We start from the raw sequence: 22,754 nt of genomic DNA on the forward strand, positions 1-22,754 counted from the left end.
CCACACCCATGATGCGTGGTCATCGAGCTAACTAAAGTCATGCCAGATTAGAGTTTTCTGGACGACAGAGTTACGGATTAGAGAGGTTTAATGTATATCCTATGCAAGGTTGTCAGGAGCAACCGTTACTGTGCCGCAGTATTAATCACCACCTTTCCTGGCACAGCTGCTGCAGTCCGCACAATGGGCACATCCATATCATTTTTCTCACTGTGCCCTATAATTAACCCTCCCCCAGCTCTCCTCTTGCATGTCCCTGGACTGCTAGTCACATTATGCCTGGTTCTCCCTCCATGTGGTTTAATGTGTTATCTGTGGGTGCAGCCATGCAAGCAAAGTTTAGTGGTGAGGTGCTTTGCACATTAATCTTGTAAAGCTGCTGCTTTCATTGATGTACCTGGTTAGGTTGTCCACATTCTGTTATATCAGAGGTGGAATTATAAATTTTTAAAAAGTGAACACTTGAAAATCCCCAAGCCCTGCCTATGTGCATGGGAGATTTGCTAAACCATCTACTAAGAACTAGGAGTCACCAAATTAAATTAATGGGTAGTAGGTTTAAAACCAACAAAAGGAAGTTTTTCTTCAGGCAGCGCACAGTGGGCCTGTGGAACTCCTTGTGAAGACCAGGACTTCAACAAGGTTTGGAAAAGAAGTAGATAAATTCTTGGAGGTTAGGTCCATCAATGTCTGTTAGCCAGTGTGGGTAGGAATGGTGTCCCTAAGCCACTGTTAGAGGCTGGAAATGGATGACAGGAGAGGGATTGCTCAATGACTACCTTTTCTGTTCACTCCCTCTGGGGCATCTGGCATTGGCTACTGTCAGAAGACATGATACTGAGCTAGATGGACCTTTGGTCTGACCAGTATGGCCATTCTTATGTATGTTCTTATGTGCTACTAGAAACGAACCTCAAGAATATCCAGCGTTTTCATAGTGTGCATGTCCGTACGTCACCCGCTACAATGGGCTCTTAATTCTGATGAGCGTCTGATTGCTGCTGCTAAATAAATGGGCAGTAATAATTCTGAGATTTTTGTTACCAACACAGTGGTTGGCCCCTTCAGCAGCAAATGGCCTCCACTCTTGTTCACTGACACGTTTTGTAGATAAGTAAGTCTTGTTCTCATTTTAAAGGTGGGGAAACCAAAGCACACAGGGCTTTTGCAGACATGGTTTAAATCCCCTCTGAATGCTCCTGCAGATGTAGGCTAACATCTGGACCTCAGAGAGGGTTTGGGGAGGCCAGGTCAGTATCTGAAAGTGAGCCGCTCTTCTCCTTCCAAGAAATGGTCACAGAGGGGAACAGGAATTGGAAGTTAAGCCTGCATTGCATTCCTGTCCTGTGCTTTTGTGCCTGGGTCCAAACCTGACATACAAAGCCATTTGCTGCAAATTTCATTGAGTGGTACTGTATCCCTGAGTGCCTTGAAGGAGAGGGATGCCTGGGATGAATTGCCTCTTTTGCTGACATCTCCCCCACCCCCGCATTCAGGTGGGTAACATGTTTGAAGCCATCTGAGATAGCCATGTTTTTGCCTAGAGGCGGAAAGCAAGCTTTTTAGTTTGTGATAGGCTGACTGGATTGAGTAAACATTATTAAAAAGCACACCTGGTTTGCCTATCAGGTCATACCCCACAGGGGTTAAGTGATTTCCTCAAAGTCAGACAGCAAAATAGTAGCAGATCTAGGAATAATACCCAGAGCTCTTCAGTCTTTGCCCTATGTGCAACTCCCTGCGGACACTGCTAAATAGCTCAGATCAACTGTGGAGCCAGCCACCACAGAAATCCATTGCTGTGCACATCCATAAATCTTTGTGATCTCAAGAGGTGACCATTGTTTTGTCATTCATAACTAGGCGTGCATTTGAGGCAGGTATTAAATGGATGTAGACCTTTATTTCCATAACTTGTGTTTACCTAACACAGTTTCACATTCATAGTTATAGACATGCACATATAAGAAAAGGTTACGTTGAGTCAGTCAGTTAGCTTACTTCTGTGCAGCTTCAGTGTGGACCTATATTACATGGAAAAACTTGCAATTAAAAACGTACTTGTGGTGCAGCATAAAACTACCCTAGCAGACTTCATTTTGGTTCTTGCATTGATATGCTGTTGCCTAATAGTGCCATTCTCTCAATAGTAAAAAATCCAGTAGAGTTTGACTCCATTCGTCAAAACATAATGGCTATGTTATTCTGGTTCCTCCTGTAGAATCATTTCAATATTTAGACCAGGCACATTGCAAAAAAAAATGTAAAATCCTGATTTGCATGAAGAAAGCTGAACCTGACTGTCTCCAGTGTCTACACAAAAAAACTTCTAATATTCTTTTAGCACTTTGAAGACCAACAGTTTTGTTTATTAAGTAATGAGATTCCTTGGGTAAGTGGGTCTTATCCAAGAAAGCTCATTACCTAATAAATAAAATTGTTAACCTTTAAGGCGCTACAGGATTGTGCGCTCTGTGTGTGTGTGTGTGTGTGTGTGTGTGTGTGTGTGTGTGTGTGTGTAACTTAGGTGACAGGCTCATGGTGTTGTTTCGAAGGTGTGTGTGTGTGTGTGTGTGTGTTTGTATGTAACTTGGGTGACAGGCTCATGGTGTTGTTTCAAAAGTGGATTTTAACCTCCATTATACTGGTATAAACTTGGAATAAATCTACTCAAGCCAGTAGGGTATAAAACAAAAGTGATGCAAGATATGGGCCCTTTATCCTTTATTCATAGAGCTGTGCTTAAGGGAGAATTTTCCTTATCGATCAGTAACACGGCCTTAATAGTTTTGTCCTGAAGTTGATGATGTCTAAGGCTGTGTCTACACTAGACAAAGTCAGTCAACTACAGGTACTCAATTCTAACTGTGGCATTTGCATAGCTAGAATTGACGTATTTGCACTCAGCTTACCTGGCTGTCCTTAATGAAGAAGGTCGACAGGACAGTTTCTCCCATCAACCTCTCTTACTCCTCACGAGAGAGGTTGACTGCAACCTCTGAGAGGTCGATTTTGCATGTCCCCACCAGATGCATGAATTGTCCTGGACTGTGGTAGTCTGGTAATATGACTTTTTTTTTTTTCCTGCAGTCACCTGCTAGAAATGTTCTCAGCATGCTGTCCTCTTGTATTCCTCCTCTAAAAATTAGACTAGAGCATTTTTCTGTGAACTGATACTTTGAAGGGGTGCAGCTAATTTGAAATTTAAAGAGCTATACTACAGCAGGGATTGCTGCTGTTCTCTGGTTTTGCTTCCAGTTCCTATGGTTTTGGAATCATATTATCCTGTTGTTTTTTTTTTAATATTTCTCTCGTATTTCTGAAAAAAAACAACACTGTAAAGGTGACAGATTGACTGATTTAGCTATAGAGGGAAAACAGCAAAGCTAAATACCCACAAAATGTGCATGGGGCAGTAATAGAAACAAAAAAATCTCCATTCTCTAGTTTTTCTCTCTAATCCCTTTCTGCTCCAGTCATGGAGAGCATAGATAATGCTAGCTGGTAACCCTTTTTCATTTGGAAGTGTGATTTGATTGTTTTTAACCTCATGGTCGCCCTTTAACAGTTTTGATTGTATGTAATTTCAATTCAGCTGCTTGCAAAGTGTGAGAGTTGAGTAACTGAGGTTCATCAGGTTAAATCAGTAATTCCATCGGATTTCTATATTCTGCTTCTTGTATGCTTAAAATTCCTTGACTGGTAATTAACAGCAAACCATTTCTTTTATTTCCTATGTGTGGTGGCACTTTAGGATGGGAATCTCAGCTTCTGGAAACGGGGTTTTTAGGAATATTCCTGTGCCCACTCTGGACTCTCTCACAGTTACCTAACCATACTCCGCCTTCACAAATTGTCATCTGGGGATTTCGATGGCTCATTTTCAGAATCATGCTTGGAGCGGTAAGTGGAATTACAAGCACTTGTGCTTCTGCAAACTTCAGAGTTCTTATTAGCAAAAAGATTATCTCTTTTAATTTTTATTAGAGAAGCTAATTCTAAATATTTAATCCTGGCAGAAAACTCACTTGTTTCCTATAAGTGGTATAATATTTTTTTATGTTCTGTAGTTTAGGTTGGTCTCTGTTTATAACCAAGGAGTGTGCAGGAGGAAGTATTTGGTGTTCTGTTTCATTCATTCTTTCAGCTTGTTATCAGTGTCAGCCCTTAATGAGATCAACAGATACAGGACTAGGAATGTATATTAACATTTTAACACTGCCATTACGGTTTTAATGGCTGGAGGAAGGAAATCATTAGCTTTGAAAGCTGGTCCCTTAAAAATATTTTGTAAAGTGATTTTGAAGGTTCTAAAACATAATTTTCAGCATGTTGGGTGAGGATCCCAGTGTGAAATCCCGAAGCAGGAGCTGTGCCCCAGCTCCTTTGTGTATGTTATTGCAATGTCACTCCTTGAGGCCTGTTGCTGTCAAATGTAGCAGTTTGTGCATCATGGTCAGTTCCAGTGATGCCCACAGGTTGTGAAAGCAAATAACCCAACAGCCACTAAGGTTTCTGCAATTAAATTAAAGATACAACATTTGGAGCTGAAACAGAATTATGTACACCTCACAGTTCTTGGACCTGCAGTTAGGTAGGACTTTTGGGGTTCCCATTTGTGTCCAGCTTCTGAAAAACATCTCCTCCACTCTATAAAGTTCAAGGGAGTTTGGAACCCTCACCAGAACATGGGCAATACGGAGTTGAGAACTTTGCCCTGGGACTTAAAAACCTGACACCAACTATGTTTGCTTTAGGTCTAATGTCTTATAAATAGCATAACAGGAATGGAAGTGAGTTTTGCAGATATGTTTTTGTGTTTGGAAAAACACACTGGACATTTTGTGTGTGCCTAAATGAGACCAACTGGCTCAAGTCAGGCTGATTCTGGGAACCTTTATCCACATGAAATGTCCTTAATCATGCAAGTTATCCTACTGAATTTAGCATAACTGCACATTGAGAATGGACTTCTCAGCTGAGGAAGAGTTTATAGGATTAGGTCATGTTTGTAATGTGCCTCAGGTGCCTTTGGAACCTTGAAATATGCTATAGAAATGAGGCCATCATTCATTATTAGGCTTCGAGCATACAAGATAACCTTCACTTTGGGAAATCAATCTCTCTTTATCTATAGTATTGTATAAATAAATTGGATGGATGGGTAAGCATAGATTATTGGCACCAAGAGCAACCTCAACATGGCTTTAAAGACCATCTTATCTCAACGTTCAGACCGTTTGATGCATGTGTAATCTCAACTGTACTTTAAAGGATGGAAATTTGGGCTCTTACGAAAGCTGGCTTTTGTAGACGGAATAGCTTGGAAGTCTTATTTGGCAGTGCCTCCTATCGGATGGAAAAGACAAAATGAATGTAGAAATCCCTGTGCTGAGCTGAGCAAAGGTTCGGTACATTCGTGACAAAGAAGAGATTCTGACTTCACGTGGCTCTGCTTGGGCACCTCAGAGTTGCTTGAACTGACCCTTCTGATTCTTGACTGTCAAAGAACCTTTGTTACAAATATCAATGATTTGTGCAGTGGAGCTTTTCCCCCCTCTGTAATTTAGGAACTCAGAACAAGAAAGATGCACAAACAAAATTAGTGTTTCACTCCAGACCCTCACCCACCAGGTGAACCAACCCTTGTTCCCCAGGGATGCTGGATAATCAGGCTTCAACTATATTATTTCCTACCTTGTGCTGTGACAACATAACTGAAAATGGTCTCTTGGGGGCTTATGAAATCTGTCTCCTTTACTGTGGTCCATCTTTGTAATGTCACTGTTTTTTTTTTTCCCTGCTACCCCTCACTTCCTGTTTGAGTGAGGCCAACCTGTTCTGCATGTACCTCCTTCCACAAATACGCACACTAGTTCTGGGCAAGTGACCTGTCCTCCAGGAAACCCACCCTTTTGCTCTCCTCCTCCAAGCGTCTGTAGCCTATGTAAGAAGGTCAGGTTGGGGGAAAGGGACAGTCAGGCACTGATTCATAACCCTTGGAGTTAAGGGAACTGGTCATGTGGCTTTGCATAGGCGTCTCTGATTTACTTGACCTGACCCTGCCGATTCTTGACTGTTGAAGAACCTTTGTTGCAAATATCAATGATTTGTGCAGTGGAGCTTTTCCCCCTCCCTTTGCGATTTAGAACAAGAAAGATGCATAAGAAATTAGTGTTTCCACTCCAAAATCGTATCTGGTTCAGACCTTTCCAAATCCTGATTTTTTTTCCAACTCAGGGAGAGAGGGCCTTAACAAAGTGGAACATGGAATTGGAAGTTTCTTACATGGGAAGGTATTTTTGTTTTAATCAGGTTAAATAGCAAACAATTTAAAAAAAAATCCCACCTCTCTTTTCAAAAGCTTGTAACAAAACTTCTCTCTACTCTAAGTGTGTTCTGTGGCATCCTTCTGAGAAAATTCCTGTGTAAAGAAACCTTTGAAATGAATTAAGAGGAAGGCAGCTCGCAGATCAGTCAGCTGGTGCAAATAGATTTGAATTTGGGATCAGAGGCTAAAGTTATTGGTTAAATTTCCATCAACCCACACATGGGCCTTGAGAAATTTCTTTTTCTCATAAAACTAAAGTGATCCAGAGTGGTTATTTTCTGCCGCCAGCATCCAAGACTGCCAGGAACACACGAATGGCTGTCAAATCAGTTAAAGATGTGAAGAAACTTGGAACCATTTGTCTGTATAATGAGACATCAGACGTTTTGAGAGAGTGGAGGAAACCAGAGAGCAAACCAAAGCAACACACACATGTATGTATGAGCTTGCCATTGGGAAATTTGTGTTTTCTTTCCAAGATGTGGACATGACACGTGTGTGTGTGTGTGTGTGTGAGTGAGAGAGAGAGAGAGAGAGAGAGAGAGAGAATGGTAGGCCTGACATTTGCTAGCCAACCTCATATAAAAAGCAAGTGTAAAAGCAATATGCAGCAACAGTTTCCTGTGCCATATTGGGCTACGCCTACACTACAGCATTATTTTGAAATATCCTATTTTGAAGTAGTGCTGCTACATGCAAAATGAATTTCAAAATAGCATCCAGCTATTCCAACATACCATTCCAAACACACAATGCCTATTTTGAAATAGAGCCATTGGACACCATTATAGCTTATTTTGAAATAGTCCTATTTTAACCCATTTTGGAATATCTTATTTTGAAATAGGCGTTATTCCTCGTGCAGCTAGGTTTACTGATTTCAAATTAATGCTCCTGCTATTTCTGATGTTTTTGAAATAGCGTGTGTAGTGTAGATGACAGCAAAGTTACTCTGAAATAACAGCTCTTATTTCAGAATAACTTTGCTGTGTAGACATAGCCTTAGACAGGGCAAACTTGTTCAGATAAGATGGTAGCTGTGTAATGCCTTAACTTGCTGCTCAACCCAAGTGAAAAGGATCCTCTTTGGAATTAAAAAAAAAAAAAAATCCATTCACTCTTCTTTCCCTTCCTGATTTTCACTCATGTGTACCGACTGCATGTTATTGTTATGCCTGTACACAAAGAATAGTGAACTACCGCATGCAAGTTTTGTTCAGATTAGAGCTGTTGAGGGCAACAGAGATTGGGTTAATTGAGAGCCTGTTCTTATGAGAAGTCCTGTGGCATTTTATAGACTAACAGATATAATATCTGTTAATCTGTGAGGTGCCACAGGACTTCTTGTTGTTTTTGAAGGTACAGACTAACTCAGCTACCTCTCTGATACTTGTTCTTATAAGGTTGCTAGCCACCCAAACGGCTTATTTTTTTGTGATTCTGCCATTATTCAACTGCAGTTTTCTCTTACCCAGTTACTTTTTCAGAGACTTCATAATCTCTGTTGGTTTAGTTATTTATTTGAAGGGACAATGTGTTAACAGCAACTAGTACAGTCCACAACTATGCACCCTGTAAGCTGAGTGCTTGGGCAGCCGCCTAGAAGAGATTCAGGTGCCACCCAGCTGATCAGCACAGCGCCCACAGTGGACAACATGTTTCTGTTTGTGGTGCACATCCACGTTTGTCTTGGTGCACATAACATTTATTCTGCTCATGGCTGAAAAATATTCCACAGTCTTCCATTTACCGTCCCCTTGAAAAGCTGTGCATCTTGACAGCCTTTCTTTTGGCCCATGAGGAAACTGGGAAGTTTATAATGACAAATCTGAACCTTTAATTTCCAGTAGAAATGTTTATTTAAAAGCCCCGATTGAAAATGATAGCTTAAAATACTATTAAGGGGACTGGTCTTACATGGTTCTCCTAGCCCAAGGTGCACACTCCCTGGACATTTAGTTAGAGGAAGTGCTGTAGAACCAGGACCTGTGCTGGACAAATGCTCTGCACCATTACTAAAACTCAGGAAAAAGCTAATTTGTACCTTCTGCCAGTATAAGTAGCTGTGGCTATAGGAAATACTGTGCTGTCTGTTGCATTGCTCTAGCATAATTTTAGTGCAAGTTGGCTTAGTTTAAGATTTTCCAAAAGTGTCCAGAGTGTCCTGAGATGCATAGGCTGGGGTTGTTTTGCTTTGTTTTTCAAAGGTGCTCAAGGGAGGTCCCAGTCCTGGTTTATTTTGAAAGTCCCCTCTGTCACTGTCCATTAATCTGAGTGGAAGTTGTGGCTTGGCATCTCTTCCATGGCTTCGAGAAGCTCAGACTCTGAGGCATAGCGGGTGTCCTGGTGACAGTGCATTTGCACTGGTTCAAAGCAGAACGAATGGTGAAATACAGTCTCCAGTACTGGAGTGTGATTTTCAGAATAGTTTTGGGTCTGCATAGCAGCCCCTTGGGAAATCGAGATGAAGGCTCCCAACCTGCTATAAATATCCATCCAAGTTTTATTACAAATTAAATTTCCTGTGCTCTCCTTTATAAACATAGATTGATAACTACTTTAGTGGCTGACCAGCATGGTTTACCCATTAGTCTGGTGCAGGCAGCCACCGTCTAAGTTATTAAAGTTTAATAAGTGCAATAACATGGTGCTGACTGACCGGTAATGAAATTCTTTAGCACTGCATAACTGTCCAATGACATCAAAGCTTCCTGTCTCTTGAGGTGCTGAGTGTCTCCTACAAGGTGAGTTGATGGGAGCTGAGCATATTTCACCTCTACCAGGAATGAGCCTTGTTGCTTAATCTGCCACGGCTTTAACTGGTTAGATGCAGTTGGTGTGGTTCATGACTTTGTGTCTGCGTGGTGGGAGTTTTCTTGCTGTAGAGAATTTCAGTGCAACTAGTATGTTATGTTGGCCTCTCTGTCCATTACTCTGCAGCAGCCAATAATGTATTCCTTATGTCGGAGGGATGCAATTGGAAAATCAGAATATTTCCAAGGAAAAAATAGTATTTCCTTTACAGCATAGGGCAGGACTGAGAAAAGACTGTACAAGGCCAAACCTACTCCTGGATGTGACGAGCTGGAACTCTGGAGAGCAGCCTGTCAAGTCCTGGCCGCTGCTGCTGCTCTAAATTGTGATCCCAGGAGGCGAAGTCAGGAGCCAGAATTTTGAAATGTGAGGATGCCCTGCCTGTGCTCCCGTTCTCTAGCCATGCCCCTTGCTAGCTCTAGGAGTGTCGTAGGTGCACTTTCAGTTCCTCCGTGTCATTGGAGGGTATACTCGAGTGGTCGGGCTAAGGTGGTTTTGAGATGATAATGATTCTCATTCAGTGTAGTCCACACAGCTGCGTCACTATGGAAGATGGGAGGCCAGACCAGTGGGATACCAGTGGAAAAGGAAATGCCAAGAAGCCTTTACTGTCATCAGCTAGAACTGCAGTTAGCATTTGGCTACAATAAAGCCCTGCAAAGTAAAAGTGTGGGTCTGCGAGTATTTACTACATCATCCGTCTGCAAAATGTAGAGGCTGACTTATGAACCTTGTTGGGGGTAAGCCCCCAGAAAGATTGAAGCAGGAATGCAGCAGCTGGCATAAAGGTTCCAATAAAAAATCCTTCATAAAGGCATCACAGAGGTTGCAATTCTTATGCTACGCACAACTTTAACAGTTCACAGTGTCTTACCTGCTTTGTGCTAGTTTTATTGTATTTCACAGGGGAGATGCTACTTCTTATAGCTGGAAGAGGTACTAAGAAATAATGCTTTATCTCTAGACTTGAAATGATTTGATTATTTATGTGTAAATGTTGATATCGCTGTATCCAGAGAAAGGGATGATAAAACATATTCATAGATTAATAATAAACATTTATAGATAAGCAATATTTTTCTTACTTTGCCTGAGAGCTTATTAGGTTGAAAATCAAGTGATTTAGATTTTTGAATGAAGTCTTCTACAAATGGAAGAGTGAATTAATTGGGGGGAGAGGGGAAAAAGGCATGGTTTGTTGATTTAAAGAAATTCAAGCGGTATATTTTGATATAGGCTGTTCACAGTTTGTGTTTTAACTGTTGGAAAGTTTATTCCACTTTTTGAATCTCCACATCTGTCATTAAACAGCCTGAGTGCTCTGTAATTTTTAGCTGCTGTGAAAATTTAAATCAATACAATGCAAAAAGCCTCTTAAAACAAATGTCAAAATGTCAATTGACATTATTTTTTAAAAAACAAATTATGCCAAACCTATTTATCTTTTGTCAATAATATAATTTAAACAAATGCTTGCTTTGATAGAGATCCTCTTCCAGAAGCTGCTTGGTGAGGTTTGAACCTTTTAGCAACCAACCACAAGATTTTTGAGTAATTCTTAGAACTATTTAGAGCAAGGAGCTTTGAACAACAGGACTTGAGGGGAGGGCATTATTATCTGTTTAGCGCCAACAGTATGCTTAGCACTCTGCAGTGCCTGAATATAAATGCTGGCCCAGACCCCAGCACGTTGCAGTCCAAAGGACAGACAAACTTTCCTCTTTTGTATCTTGAAGATCTGGCCTTTTCATCTGTACAGAATCTCAGATCTCCTTTGTGGGTGTTTATCGTTACTCCTTTTCTTAGCTTTCTGAGCTTTCAAACTCTCAGATTCTTGTTACCCAGCCTTTAAAATCTTGGCAGAGTCAATGCCACAGGAATTGCAGGCAAATTTTATCTTGTCACCAAGTTTGTTTCCCATTTTACTTTTAAAATGGAAGTCCAGTTCTGTGAATACTCTGCTGTTTTTGGATTAACTGTATAATGTGTTTTGCCTTATGTGACACAATTTGATCTAAGGCATCATGGAAAAGTTAAATGTTCTTTGATATCACTGAGTAATGTCAGGTCTGTTTCTCACTGTTATCTAGAGAGTAATAACTCTCCAGTGAGTTGTAAAAGGAACCATGAGCAGAGTCGATGTTGCCCCCTGAGTGACTTCCTACGTCTTGCTTGTTGATATATAAGTAGCAGGCATCTTAGAGCAAAAGATGGAAAGGTCATTAAAAGAAGGATCTAATCCGAGCAAGTGGAAATCAGTGATTGATGATACCTTTAATGTCTCAGTGCCCGAACATGTGTACGTTTCCTTCTGGGCTGGGATAATGAGGCTGACAGGCCCTGAAAGCAAGTTTAACATATGAAACCAAAGTTTCTCCCAGACCATATGTGCACCTGTTCAAGTACAGTCTTTGATTTCTGCTCTTATCCAGGCAGGAGCTGAAACACGTGCACAAACATGAAGTGAATGCAGGTTTCCTATGGGTGGGATTGGAGGGGATGATATGTTACAAAAAGTTCATGTTAGAGTTTCACCTATAGAACAGAACAGAATTTCACCTATTCCCTGAGCTCCTGGGTGAGCAAACTTTTTACACTGGGCCCTACTTTTCATCCTTGAAGTTAGCAGGGCCGTAGCAACCTGTCTACTGTAATCCAAACCAACAGAAACTTTTGTTACCTACATACAAAAAAAAAAAACTCCCAAAAAAACAAACACCCCCCCCCAATGAAAAAAACAACAAACACTCCCCACCCACTCACCTTTTGGCACGTATAAGAAAATAAATACGGAGAACGTAAAAACTTTATTAATCGCCATATAAATGTGAATACATGTACCTAAAAACAGTAACAGATTTCATCATTTTTAATAAGATGAATGAGCCTGCGACCTAGCAGCCAATTGTGCTGTGTCCCCCTTATAAAATTTCACGTTCCACAGAGGGTCCCTCCCCGACTGCCCTAGCTGACCAAGATAGAACTTCCTTGTAAAATCTTGTCTTCCAAGGGAGTGGTGTTTCCTTGGATAGCTTTTGTATTTTTGCATCTCATGATTGACTTTAGGTAACATACACAAAATATAATTTACAAATATCTTATGTGGTTAAGTCTATTCTGTGTAGCAGAAGTGCTGGATTTCAGCCAAGAGCGTTTGCTCATCAGTGGCTCTGTGCAGCATGCCTTGTTGCATCAAAAGGTGATGCAGTATCTCTGAGGACAGAGACCCATGTGTCTTTTTCATAGCGTTGCTCTCCATCATAGAGACAACCTTGGTTGTTAGGACCCATCTGCAGCTTTGGTGTTTTGCTAGGGCATCTCCTTGCTTTCTGATGATCCAGATTTACTAAAACTCAGTGGTAGCTGGCGAGGGGACTATGTCTGATCTTGTTTTGGGCTAGGTGATCCAGCCATGCTTTCTGTGCTTGATGCACTGTACATAGATGCTTACATAGAAGAGCTCTGTATCTCCCATCAGGGAGTTAAATGTAGGTTTAGGAGACTAACTTTTGACAACTAAGGCTGGAAATTTTAGCTTCAAAAACTCCAGCGATGAGCTTGGTGTAAGTGCTTCAATTTAACATCTCTCTGAGGCCAAAGCAAGATGGTCAGCTGCTTAAACAGAGTCTTCTTCTGGCTTGTATTGTGATTATTTCTTTTTGGGTTTTGTTTGTTTGCTCTTGCTAGCCCTTGCTTTGTTTCCACCCACCAACCCCAAAGGACAGTCTGCCTTCAGAATTTCAGGAAGATTAGTTTGATGCAGATCTTTCTGCTACTCTCTGTTTGTAGTATGTTTTCCACTTGGTAGGTTTTTTTCACCCCTGGAAATGAGGAGTGTGTGACCGATTCCTATATTGTTCAAGAAGTGTGAATTGCGTTTCCAAGGTTTTTTCCTCCAGTGTATTCTGTTTGCCTACTTTTTCCATACGCTGTTTCAGAATAGGACTCCAGCAACCACACATAATTCATCTGCTGCACTTAAAGCACTTGCACACATGTAAACACTTAAAAATTTTGTGCCAAAACAAATGTTGATGCCCTTAAATGCATAGCAACCTTTCAGTATCAGTCACTTCAAAGAGCAGATAGGTAACTGGTTTTGTGGTCACTGGGGACCACGGAATTCTGAACTATAAGAAAGGAGGGTAGAGGTAAAGTTTCATTATTTGCTTACCCTGAATTTGCATCTTCATTGTTGTTGAGCACGCCAGAACATACTAACCACACGCTTGAGCACTTCCCGTAACCGCTCTCTCCCTTTAATGACTTCCTGAAGGAGATCTGCCAATGCAGCAGGATGATTGACTAATGGCAAATAAAACCAAAAGGGACAGCTTTTTGCTTGAACCCAAAATGCAACATGCTACGTAAAGCGCAGTGCGGTTAGTTTGTACTACGTTGTATGTTTAAATTTTTTTTGAACTGAAGTGTCCACATACAAAATTTGCTTCATTATGCCTAAGAGCTCAATATGTTGAAAGCTTCAAAACCTGAGAAAAATTAGTGAATGGAAGACGGTACCATAGAACTGATGTGCCACTTCAGTGGTAGATAAGCAACAAATGTGAGGCCTCTTTTAAACATCAACCCTGTGTCTACACATGCCCCTTCCTTTCGAAAGGGGCATGTTAATGAGCGGGTTCAGAAGATGCTAATGAGGCATTGCAATGAATATGCAGCACCTCATTAGCATAACGGCAGCTGCAGTGATTCGAAAATGCAGCTTTTCGAATCGTGCGCCACCAGTGGAGATGGGATCTTCCGAAAGGACCCGCACAGTTTTCGAAAGCCCTTCTTCCGATCACCAGATAGGAAGAAGGGCTTTCAAAAACTGGGGTGGGGGTCCTTTCGGAAGGTCCCATCTCCACAGGCGGCATGCGATTTGAAAAGCTGCACTTTTGAATTGCCATGGCTGCCATTATGCTAATGCGTGCTGTATATTCATTGCAACACCTCATTAGCATCTTTCGAACCTAGCCAAAGGTCACAGAGAAGTCAACATCTAAGCTGGGGATAGAATTCAGGTCTTCCAAGTCTCAGCGTGATGGGTCTGTAAGAATCCAGTGAATCATTCTTCCTCCTTTGCTTCTTACATCAAAATTAGACAGGTTAGTACTTTTTGGTATGTCGTTGTCATCTTTTTTTTTTTTTTTTAAACAGAATAGAGATTTTAGAGCATTGTGTGGTTTAAAAATGAATTCAGAACTTTGTGATCAATGAAGCTGTTGTGGTTGCATCTTGTTTTTCAGCTTCCAAAAATTGATTCTCAGGTTGCACAACAGAAGCTTTTTTCAGAATGTTAGAAGCTTGGATATTGAAGTGAAGTATGCTTGTGTTCTCTGTTAAATTTTCAAAGCATATTTAACACAGCTGATGTAGGGTCTTGTTCCATCCCATCTTCTGCATCTTGGTGATCTGGTTAAAAAGAGGATGAAAAATGACCAGCTGTTTTCACCTCTTTCTGTACTGCAGCCTGTTTTCATTCTAATACTCAGCTCTCATCTTGGTAGTCCCCCATTTAGCAATGAGAGGAATGGGGCAGCCATCGTGCACCCTCCAGGTTGAGAAACCCTGGAGCAGGGTGATATATTTAATTCTTCTAGCTACACGGCAGATACACACACGGACCTACCAGGCAGGAGGAAGACTTCTGAGCACTTCATGACAGTGAGTTTGTTGGTCTCGGAAGTATAGTGTGGGAACATTTTGCCTTGCAAAACAGGCTGTTCCCTTTCCTGTGCCTTCCTGTGAATAACAGCACATAGGGTTTTCAAAGTGCTCCACTAAGGCTGGAACTGATTCTCCTCTTGCTTACATAGGTCTCCAACTGTTGTTTGAGAGTGATTTTGATGACATTTTTCCAGATTTACACCACTATAAGTGACAGCGATCAGGCCTGTCCCCTAAGAAATCCTCCCAGCAGCCTGTGAAGCAGAGTTCTCCCCACCTACCAGCTGGTCACCCCTGGGAGAGGGTTGCAGGCAAATGTGTCTCTTTACTCCTGGAGGGTAAATCTATATGGAGTCTCTGTAGCAAGTTGTGTCCAGACTTTTCTGGTCTAATCATTGCTTTGGATCTTGAGATGAGTGAGGAGCCAGAAAAGAGAATGAAAGAGACACAGGAGTGGTTGGGAGATCCCTCTGCTGGGAGGTGATGCAGAAGAATTGCCTGGCACGAAACTTGACTCAGTTACATGGCCACCTGCTCTAAGGGGCAGGGGTTCTTGCTATATGCTATATTGTCCATCTTCTCGTGGTCTTGAACTGGTGTCAGGTTCCAGAGGGTGGGTCTCTGTTGCACAGTCATCTGACAACTTCATTTTAAATGTTTTCCTCTGGTGGTGGCTAATAAAATTATTCGTGAACTCTTTGCAGATGTCTTCCCATGTACGGCCTAGGAAGGATGCTTGTGGAAGAGGTTTTATTTTGCATGGCATGCTTTGGTTGGGTGTGGAAGTGGGCTGTTGGATTGGTTTGTTTTTTTCCCTAAAAGATAGAACATGCCAGTAAAATTTTAAGAAAAGCCTCCTACATGATTCCAAAAGGCATTAACGCTTTCTCACTTCACTTACCGGCGTTTGATTGGCAGCAAGCGCTAGGCTGATCTCAAATATTGCTGGCTTTTTAAAAGCATAATTACTCGATTCACTCTACATGTTTTATGTCCCTAATATGCTATTAGCGCGGGACGTAAAGATGGATGCTTGTTAGGAACATGCAGTGGCAACAGACTTTCAGTCCCTTTGTGCAAGCGAGGAGGTTATTAGGAAACAAGTAATAAAAACAGACATTTATGCAATTGATTTGCTTAGGAAGTGCGCCGTGACTTGAAACATGCATCGTTTTAACGAAAGCTCTCTTGCTTTGGCTGCTAAAGCCATGGAAGATGTAAAATGTTACCCTTGTTTTCAGTGAAACTAAATTGCTGGTCTGTTGTGGTGTCTTGCCTCTGTTTTATTCAGCCCTTCAAATGTTAATGAGAGGTGCTAGTGGTGTGCCAAGGAAAGAAGCCTTTCTTTTCTGCACTGCATTCTGTTGCCATGCCACTTCCTGGTGGTACTGCGTGCGCCATGACACTCAGCACCATTAGGTTTGTTAACATATTAGATCCTGTGCTTTGCAGGATTCTGGCCCATTTCAAATCATTATTGTTTCTAACTTGTGGACATGTCTCCAACAGCGCATTGGTTGACAAGGGTTTCTAGTTCCACTGCCCACAGAGCTCTTGGGCTCTGTTCATGTGATCAGTTAGGAGCATGGTTAGCTTAATTTATCTGTGATTGGCCTAGCTAGTCTAAATATGACATAACTTTAAAACCTGTTCTGGTTGGAGTTCATACTCTCATGTTACTGGTGGGAGAGATGTTTCTAGCTTAAACAAGTCCATGATAATACCAATTTCTAAATAAGGCCAAATATTGAGCTGTATCTGTTAGATCTGCAGATCTTGTTCTAGTTTATTTTTGTGATAGCAACAATATACCTCCTTTTTATCTGAGCTGACAAAATAATTAGCAGCTAATAATTGATTCTGCAAATTTTAGCCCCTTTTTATGTTCCTGGAAGATCTGAAAACTGATGGCAACTTTCTCAAATTTGTTTGTATTGCGAAGCCATTTGATAGCTTGTGGGAGTTTGTGGGGGTTTGGCAGATTGTCATACTGCAAAAAAATTATCTCCCACCACTTAATTTGTAGTTCAAACCCAGTTGGTCAGTTGTGATTGGGTAGACCGTTCACATGTATTATTTCTGCTTCTTCAGAAGATGAAATGTATAGGAACCTCCAACATGCATATTCATAGATTCCAAGAGTTCAGGAGCAGAAGGGGTTGTCTAGTTTAGTCTCCTGTATGTCAAAAGCTTTTAATTTCACCTATTTATCCCTATACAAAATACAATGACTAAACAGATGCAAATTTCATAGACTCTTAGAACCGGAAGGAACCTTAAGAGGTCACCAAATCCAGTCTCTTGTTCTTATGATGGGACTAAACATCATTTACACTGTCCTTGAGAGGTGTGTGTCCAGCTTGCTCTTGGAAGTCTCCAATGGTGTAGATCCCACAGCCACCTTAGACAGTTTGTTTCAGTTCTCAGCCACCCTGACAGGAAGCTTTGACTAGTATCTAACCTCACCTTTCCTTGGTGCAATTTAAACCCTTGTCCTTTTGTCAGGTGTTAGGTCCCTAGAAAATCCCTGTGATTCACAAAGCCTGAAGTTAGGCCCCTCAGCACCTATACAGGGAACGGGGAGGGAGATTCATAGAAACCACCGGGCTGTGCAGGAAATCAGTGGGAGTTGCCAATGACAGGGTATGTGCTAAACTCTGGTACTGTCTCGTTGATAGGTCCCTGAGTCTGTGCTGCAGAAAGGAAATGATCTCCATTTGGGATTCTCAGCTGCAAACTCTGTCCTGGTCTTTGGTGCCTATGTTGGGAGCAAGAAGCCACTCTCAGGCTGAGACGTGTGTGCATGCTCTCTCTTTTTCTGTCTTTTAGTCACATGGACCAGAGCAGCTGAGTATGGGATTAACTGTCTGGCCTGCTGGTCAGAGCAAACACCTGGAGGATGGGAGATCCAGGATACAGTCCACAGGTGCCAGTGACTCTAATTAGTTAACTAGAACGCAGCAGCTTCAGCAGGAAAGCCCATGGCCCAATAGTTACAGTTCCCTGTTCAAATCCTTTCAGCGCCTCTAGTGAACATAGGCATGAAAATTATGGGGGAAGTCCTCCCCTTATCCCCACTAGCCATTTTGTGTGAACTCATCTCGTGTGTGCCCATGGCACACGCTTGCTGGATTGGGACCCACAGCAGAGTCTGGCAGCTGAAAGCTCATCTTCCCTGTTTTTTCAGTCACTCTGGGGAGTAAGAAGGGGTTAGACCCTCAGAAGCTTAGCAGGAGGCTGCCAGGCACACAACCAGAGGTGGAATTTTTAGTTAGTAGGGAACTTCTACTGCAAAAAGGTACGTGCTGGGTGAGTTTAGCCACCTACAGGATTCAGCAGCAGTCTTATCCCTTGTAGTGGTTCTGAAACTGGGACCGAGGCCACTGAAACCTAGACTTAGGCTATGTCTGCATTAGTCAATATGAATCAACTGCAGATATGCAATTCTAGCTACAGCAATTGCGTAGCCAGAATCAATGTCTCTGCACTTGGCTTACCTGGCTATCCTTACTGAAGAAGGTCATCTCGTAAGGAGTACAGGGGTCAGCTGCAACCCCAGATAAGTTGATTTTGCACTTTCCAACCAGATGCATGAAATCAAACCATAGGGTAGTGTAGACGAAGCCTCAGATGCTACTGCACTTTGTGCCTAAATACCTTTTGATTGCTTGGAGTATAGAGAAGCAGCCCTCAAACCTCTGAGATCCACCAGCTCAAACTGGGCTTCTGTGAACTAGATGAATGCAAGAGAGACAAGCGTTGGCTGCTTATATAGACGTCCAAGTCACTGTTGGGTATTAACAATCAGACAGTCCCTTTGGAATTACACAGCTCTGATTGTCCCGCTGATTGTTCTCGTTTTAGTCTCCATTGATTTATGTCATGTCCAAGTAAAGACATTTCCCACATGCCCCCTCAAGCCTTTTTTTTTTTTTTTTAAAGAGGAAGGGGAGTGGCAGGACCAGTTTGCCATATTAAATACAATAGGATTCTTTTAATTGCTGTGTTTTAAAGTCCCTCCTCTCTGAGTGCAGGGCTCCATGGAACAAGAAGGGTGTCAGTGTGAATATCTGTCAGGAACTGTGATCAAGGAGGAGGTTAAATGCCTATGGATTCCTGCCTCCTTTGTTTGTGAAAGCCTGCTGCGTTCTTGTTTAAGGACGATGGGGAAAAGTTCCGCGAGCAACTCTCTTGGGCCAGAGTGGTAGCTCGTTCATTTTGAACTATAATAGGCTCATGTGTGGTGCTGAGGGTTTTGCTCCAAACCTCCACTGCTAAATTTTTGGGACCTGAGCCAGTGGCACTGTTTCTTTGTGTTCTGAGGCCAGGCCTATTCCAGAGGAGACGACCTTTCTTTAGATTGCGTCCCAAAGGGAATCAGAGAACTGACACGCTGTCTGCTTTATGCCCCTGCATCTGGACTGTGCAACCCTTCAGGTTGGTTATCAGCCTTGTCAGGCAGCAGACGTGAGACTGTTGCTTGCTACTCCCGTCATCTTCCCTCCAGCAGGAGTTTGCGTGGAGGTGGCTTATCTCAAAACTGTATCATGGGCATGTGAAAAGGTGCAGGAAACACAACCACATTAACCTGCAAAGTATCAAGTTTGTGTGTTGTGGAGGGAAGAGAGTCTAAAATGTGACAATAGCAGCAAAAGCCAGTCATGAACAGGCATGCTAGTATCCTTTAACAATGATTTGGTGCTTATATCTACAAGATGTCATGAGATTTATTTTATAGGTCCTTATTACAGTGCTATAGTTAATTCATTGCTCATTTGTTTTCTTCCCAGTATGGTCTGTTAGGCTGTCATTCTTCTGGTCTCCTCTGTAGAGAGACCTCTGCAAATGTTACTTAGCATTATAATCATCATTATTATTATTAATAATATTGTTACTTTCCATAAGAAAAATAATAGCAGCACCTAACAGAGACCTTCTTCGCTGCTCTCACATCAACTTCTGTTTTATCCCTTTAGCGCATGCCATAAGTTTTAAAGGGCTTGGTTATTTTTATAGCATCTACAGTACCTTTGATACTATCTGATACACCATAAGCTTGTTTATGCTAATAAATCATAATAGCATCTGTTTTTGCTGTTAATGGGTGCAGGGCCATATTTTAAAGCTTTATCTCACTTGGCCATTCTTTCATATTGAGATCGGTTTGTAACGCCTCATTAGCTGGGGCACATTTGAAAAATGACTGCGATGGTGCTTCATGTGCATGGAGAGAGCTAGGTGGATTTAATCAGATAATGTTTGCAAAGCTAATTGAAGATGGAGAGTGCTGTAAAAATGCTAAATGTTGTCATTAATGGAAATACAATTTGTAACTCTGGCAGAAAGACTTAAGAGTCAGGAGATGTCCTCCAGATCAGGAAACCAGTAAATAAAGAATTAAGGCAGAAGTGTGTCTTCTGAAGGCTCAGAGACATGTGTGATAAGTTGCCAGGGAAGGTGATTAGAACAGAGTGTGCTAGTGAGTCTGAGGCACCTTGGTGGGTTTCTAGAGAATGAGATTGAGGTCTATAGTGAAAAAGGAGGAAAATGAGATTTACAGCACATTGCCACTTGAAATGAAAGAGCGCAAAGCAAGGAGGTTCAGCTTTAAGGCTTCCAATCCGTCAGATTCATGCAGATATCCATGTTTTGACCCCTCTTCTGCAGTGCCTATGTTGAACCAGCTGATGCCTCGTACTTAGCTCTCAGTCAGTTACCCAGTGTGATTCCCTGGAAAGCCTGTGGAGAGCTCTGATTTTTGTTACCAATGCCCTGGGCAGTTCACTGCCCTTGAAAGTCTGCGCTGTATTTGCAGCACCATTGGAAATGGTGTCTCTGAACAATAACTGGCAGGAAACAGATCACAGGCCTAGGTGATGGGTGGATCAGTGCAATCATTACAGCTCTGTGGGAGCTTTTCAGATAATAGAGAAACATTTGGCGAGTGTTGCAAGTGGATATGGGAAGGGTGAGTGAAGGAAGGGATGAGCAAAGGAGGTAAGAAATGTAACTGGAACAGAGGTGAAGAGGAAAGACAAAATTCGAGGCATCAAGGTGGGCAATCAGTCAGATTGGTCTCCCAAGAAAGGTGATGAAACATGGTGGGCAAAGCACAGGGGAATATAGTCTGTGGAGCAGTCCCACATTGGCTGAAGAGTTGAGTTAAGGGCTTGTCTATCCTTACCAGAGTGTTGATGCTCTGGAGGTCGATCTTCCAGGATTTGATTTATCAGCTCTAATGAGGACCAGCTAAGTCGAATGCTGAGGGTGTACCCAATGACCCTGCTACTCCTCGCAGTTGCGAGGAGTAAGGGAAGTTGAGAGAGAGTTAGCCTCCAGATGACCCCCTGCTGTGGGGATGGTGCAGTAAATCTATGTAAAATATGTCAGCTCCAGCTACGCAATTCAAATAGCTGGAGTTTTGTATTCTATATCAATTGTAGTGTAGACTTGGCCTAGGTGACTTATCAGATCTGTCCCTCTTCTTCCTCTTCCCTTAGTGGTTACAGGGGCTTTGTAGGGAGCTGTTTTCTGATCTCTTGTTCATGTGATAATCTGCTTCTCTCTAAACTGTATATATTTACCTGCTGTTGTTATTGGGTTAGAGATCAGGAGAAAATAGTGGGCAAACCTATACTTACCGGCTGATTGACCGCACTGTGGTCAATCTTCAGGAGTTCAATTTTTGCCACCTGTGTGAAGACACGGCAAAATTGATCTCTCCAGGCTCAGCCACTGACCCTTGTACACCACGCAGTTGGGTGGCGTAAAGGATGTCGGCATGAACTTGAAGATCCCCAATCTACACAGGGTGAGAAAGTCAATACTGATACGTCCATTCTAGCAATGCTAATGGCATAGCGAGAGTTGCGTATTGGAAATCAACAAGAAAACCCGTGACGCCTTATAGACTAACAGATATTTTGGAGCATAAGCTTTTGTGGGCAAAGACACGCTTCATCAGATGCATGAGTTTTAGAAGATACAGACCAACTTGACTATCTTTCTGGTATTGGAAATCACATTTCTACCCTAGTGTAGATCTACTCAATGTGTCTTTGTCCCTTCCTTGTACATTTGGCACCTATCTGCATAGAGTTGCTCACATTCTTCCACCTTATAAATGAGATGTTGGATTAAATGGCAAAACCCTCTTAAGGTGTATGGATGTGCATCTGTTTAATTAAATGAGATCTCTTTTGCTTTCCTTACAAATAACTCTGTGCCTTTTCTCCTGCCCTCCCCACTCTTCCTTTGAATACGTGCAAACTTGAAACTCATTCCCCTTCACATCCCTCCAGAAAACCACTGGCTTCACCCTGGCCTTCATCCCTTATCTTATTAATATGTGAAATTTAGATCAAAAGACCAGAAGCGGTGCCCACACCCGCCAGAATAACCTGATCTGCATCTGCTCACAGAAATGAAGGCACTCAGTTACATGCATTTAGCTTTAGAACTGTGGTCCTCTACCTATCGGTGTTTTATTTTAGAGCACTGATTGAACTATTTTGCAGAAAAGTGCACTTCAGTGGGGAAGGCCTTTTCCAAGTACAATCCATATTATTCAAGCACACAGTCTTAATGGCAAACAAAACTCCTTCCTCCTTCTGAATTTTGCGTGCAGTATGTATGCACAGCCTAAAAATCCAAGGCCGATAACTCTGTGCCTTGGAGCTGTGTAAGCAGAACTTTTCAAATGGAAGTCTGCCACAATAGATTACAGAACAGTGGCATTTCTTTAGAAATGTTTGGCAGATGACGGTTTACAGAATAATTAAAATCCTCTGGTATTTGAGATACATAAGAAAGATGTTGTTTTTGTTGTTGTTTTGTTGTAATGGGATTGTCTCAAAAAATAGAGCCAGTTTAATGTGGTAATCTGTAAAGTAGAGATTGCAAAAGGACTTGGAGTAATCAGAAATATTTTCTCCGACTG

At 42.0% G+C, this 22,754-nt stretch overlaps 1 protein-coding gene across 2 annotated transcripts in view; it reads left to right on the top strand.

The window, feature by feature from the left end:
• LMF1 (lipase maturation factor 1) overlaps window positions 1-22,754 on the top strand; it is a 359,674-nt gene that overhangs the window by 98,440 nt on the left and 238,480 nt on the right. For both annotated transcript variants that reach the window (XM_075010688.1, XM_075010687.1), the window contains one exon: window positions 3,755-3,903. In XM_075010688.1, the coding sequence (XP_074866789.1) occupies window positions 3,755-3,903 (149 nt within the window). The remainder of the gene's footprint in view (window positions 1-3,754; window positions 3,904-22,754) is intronic.

The sequence above is a fragment of the Carettochelys insculpta genome, chromosome 16, assembly GCF_033958435.1.
Source record: "Carettochelys insculpta isolate YL-2023 chromosome 16, ASM3395843v1, whole genome shotgun sequence".
Taxonomy (NCBI): domain Eukaryota; kingdom Metazoa; phylum Chordata; order Testudines; family Carettochelyidae; genus Carettochelys; species Carettochelys insculpta.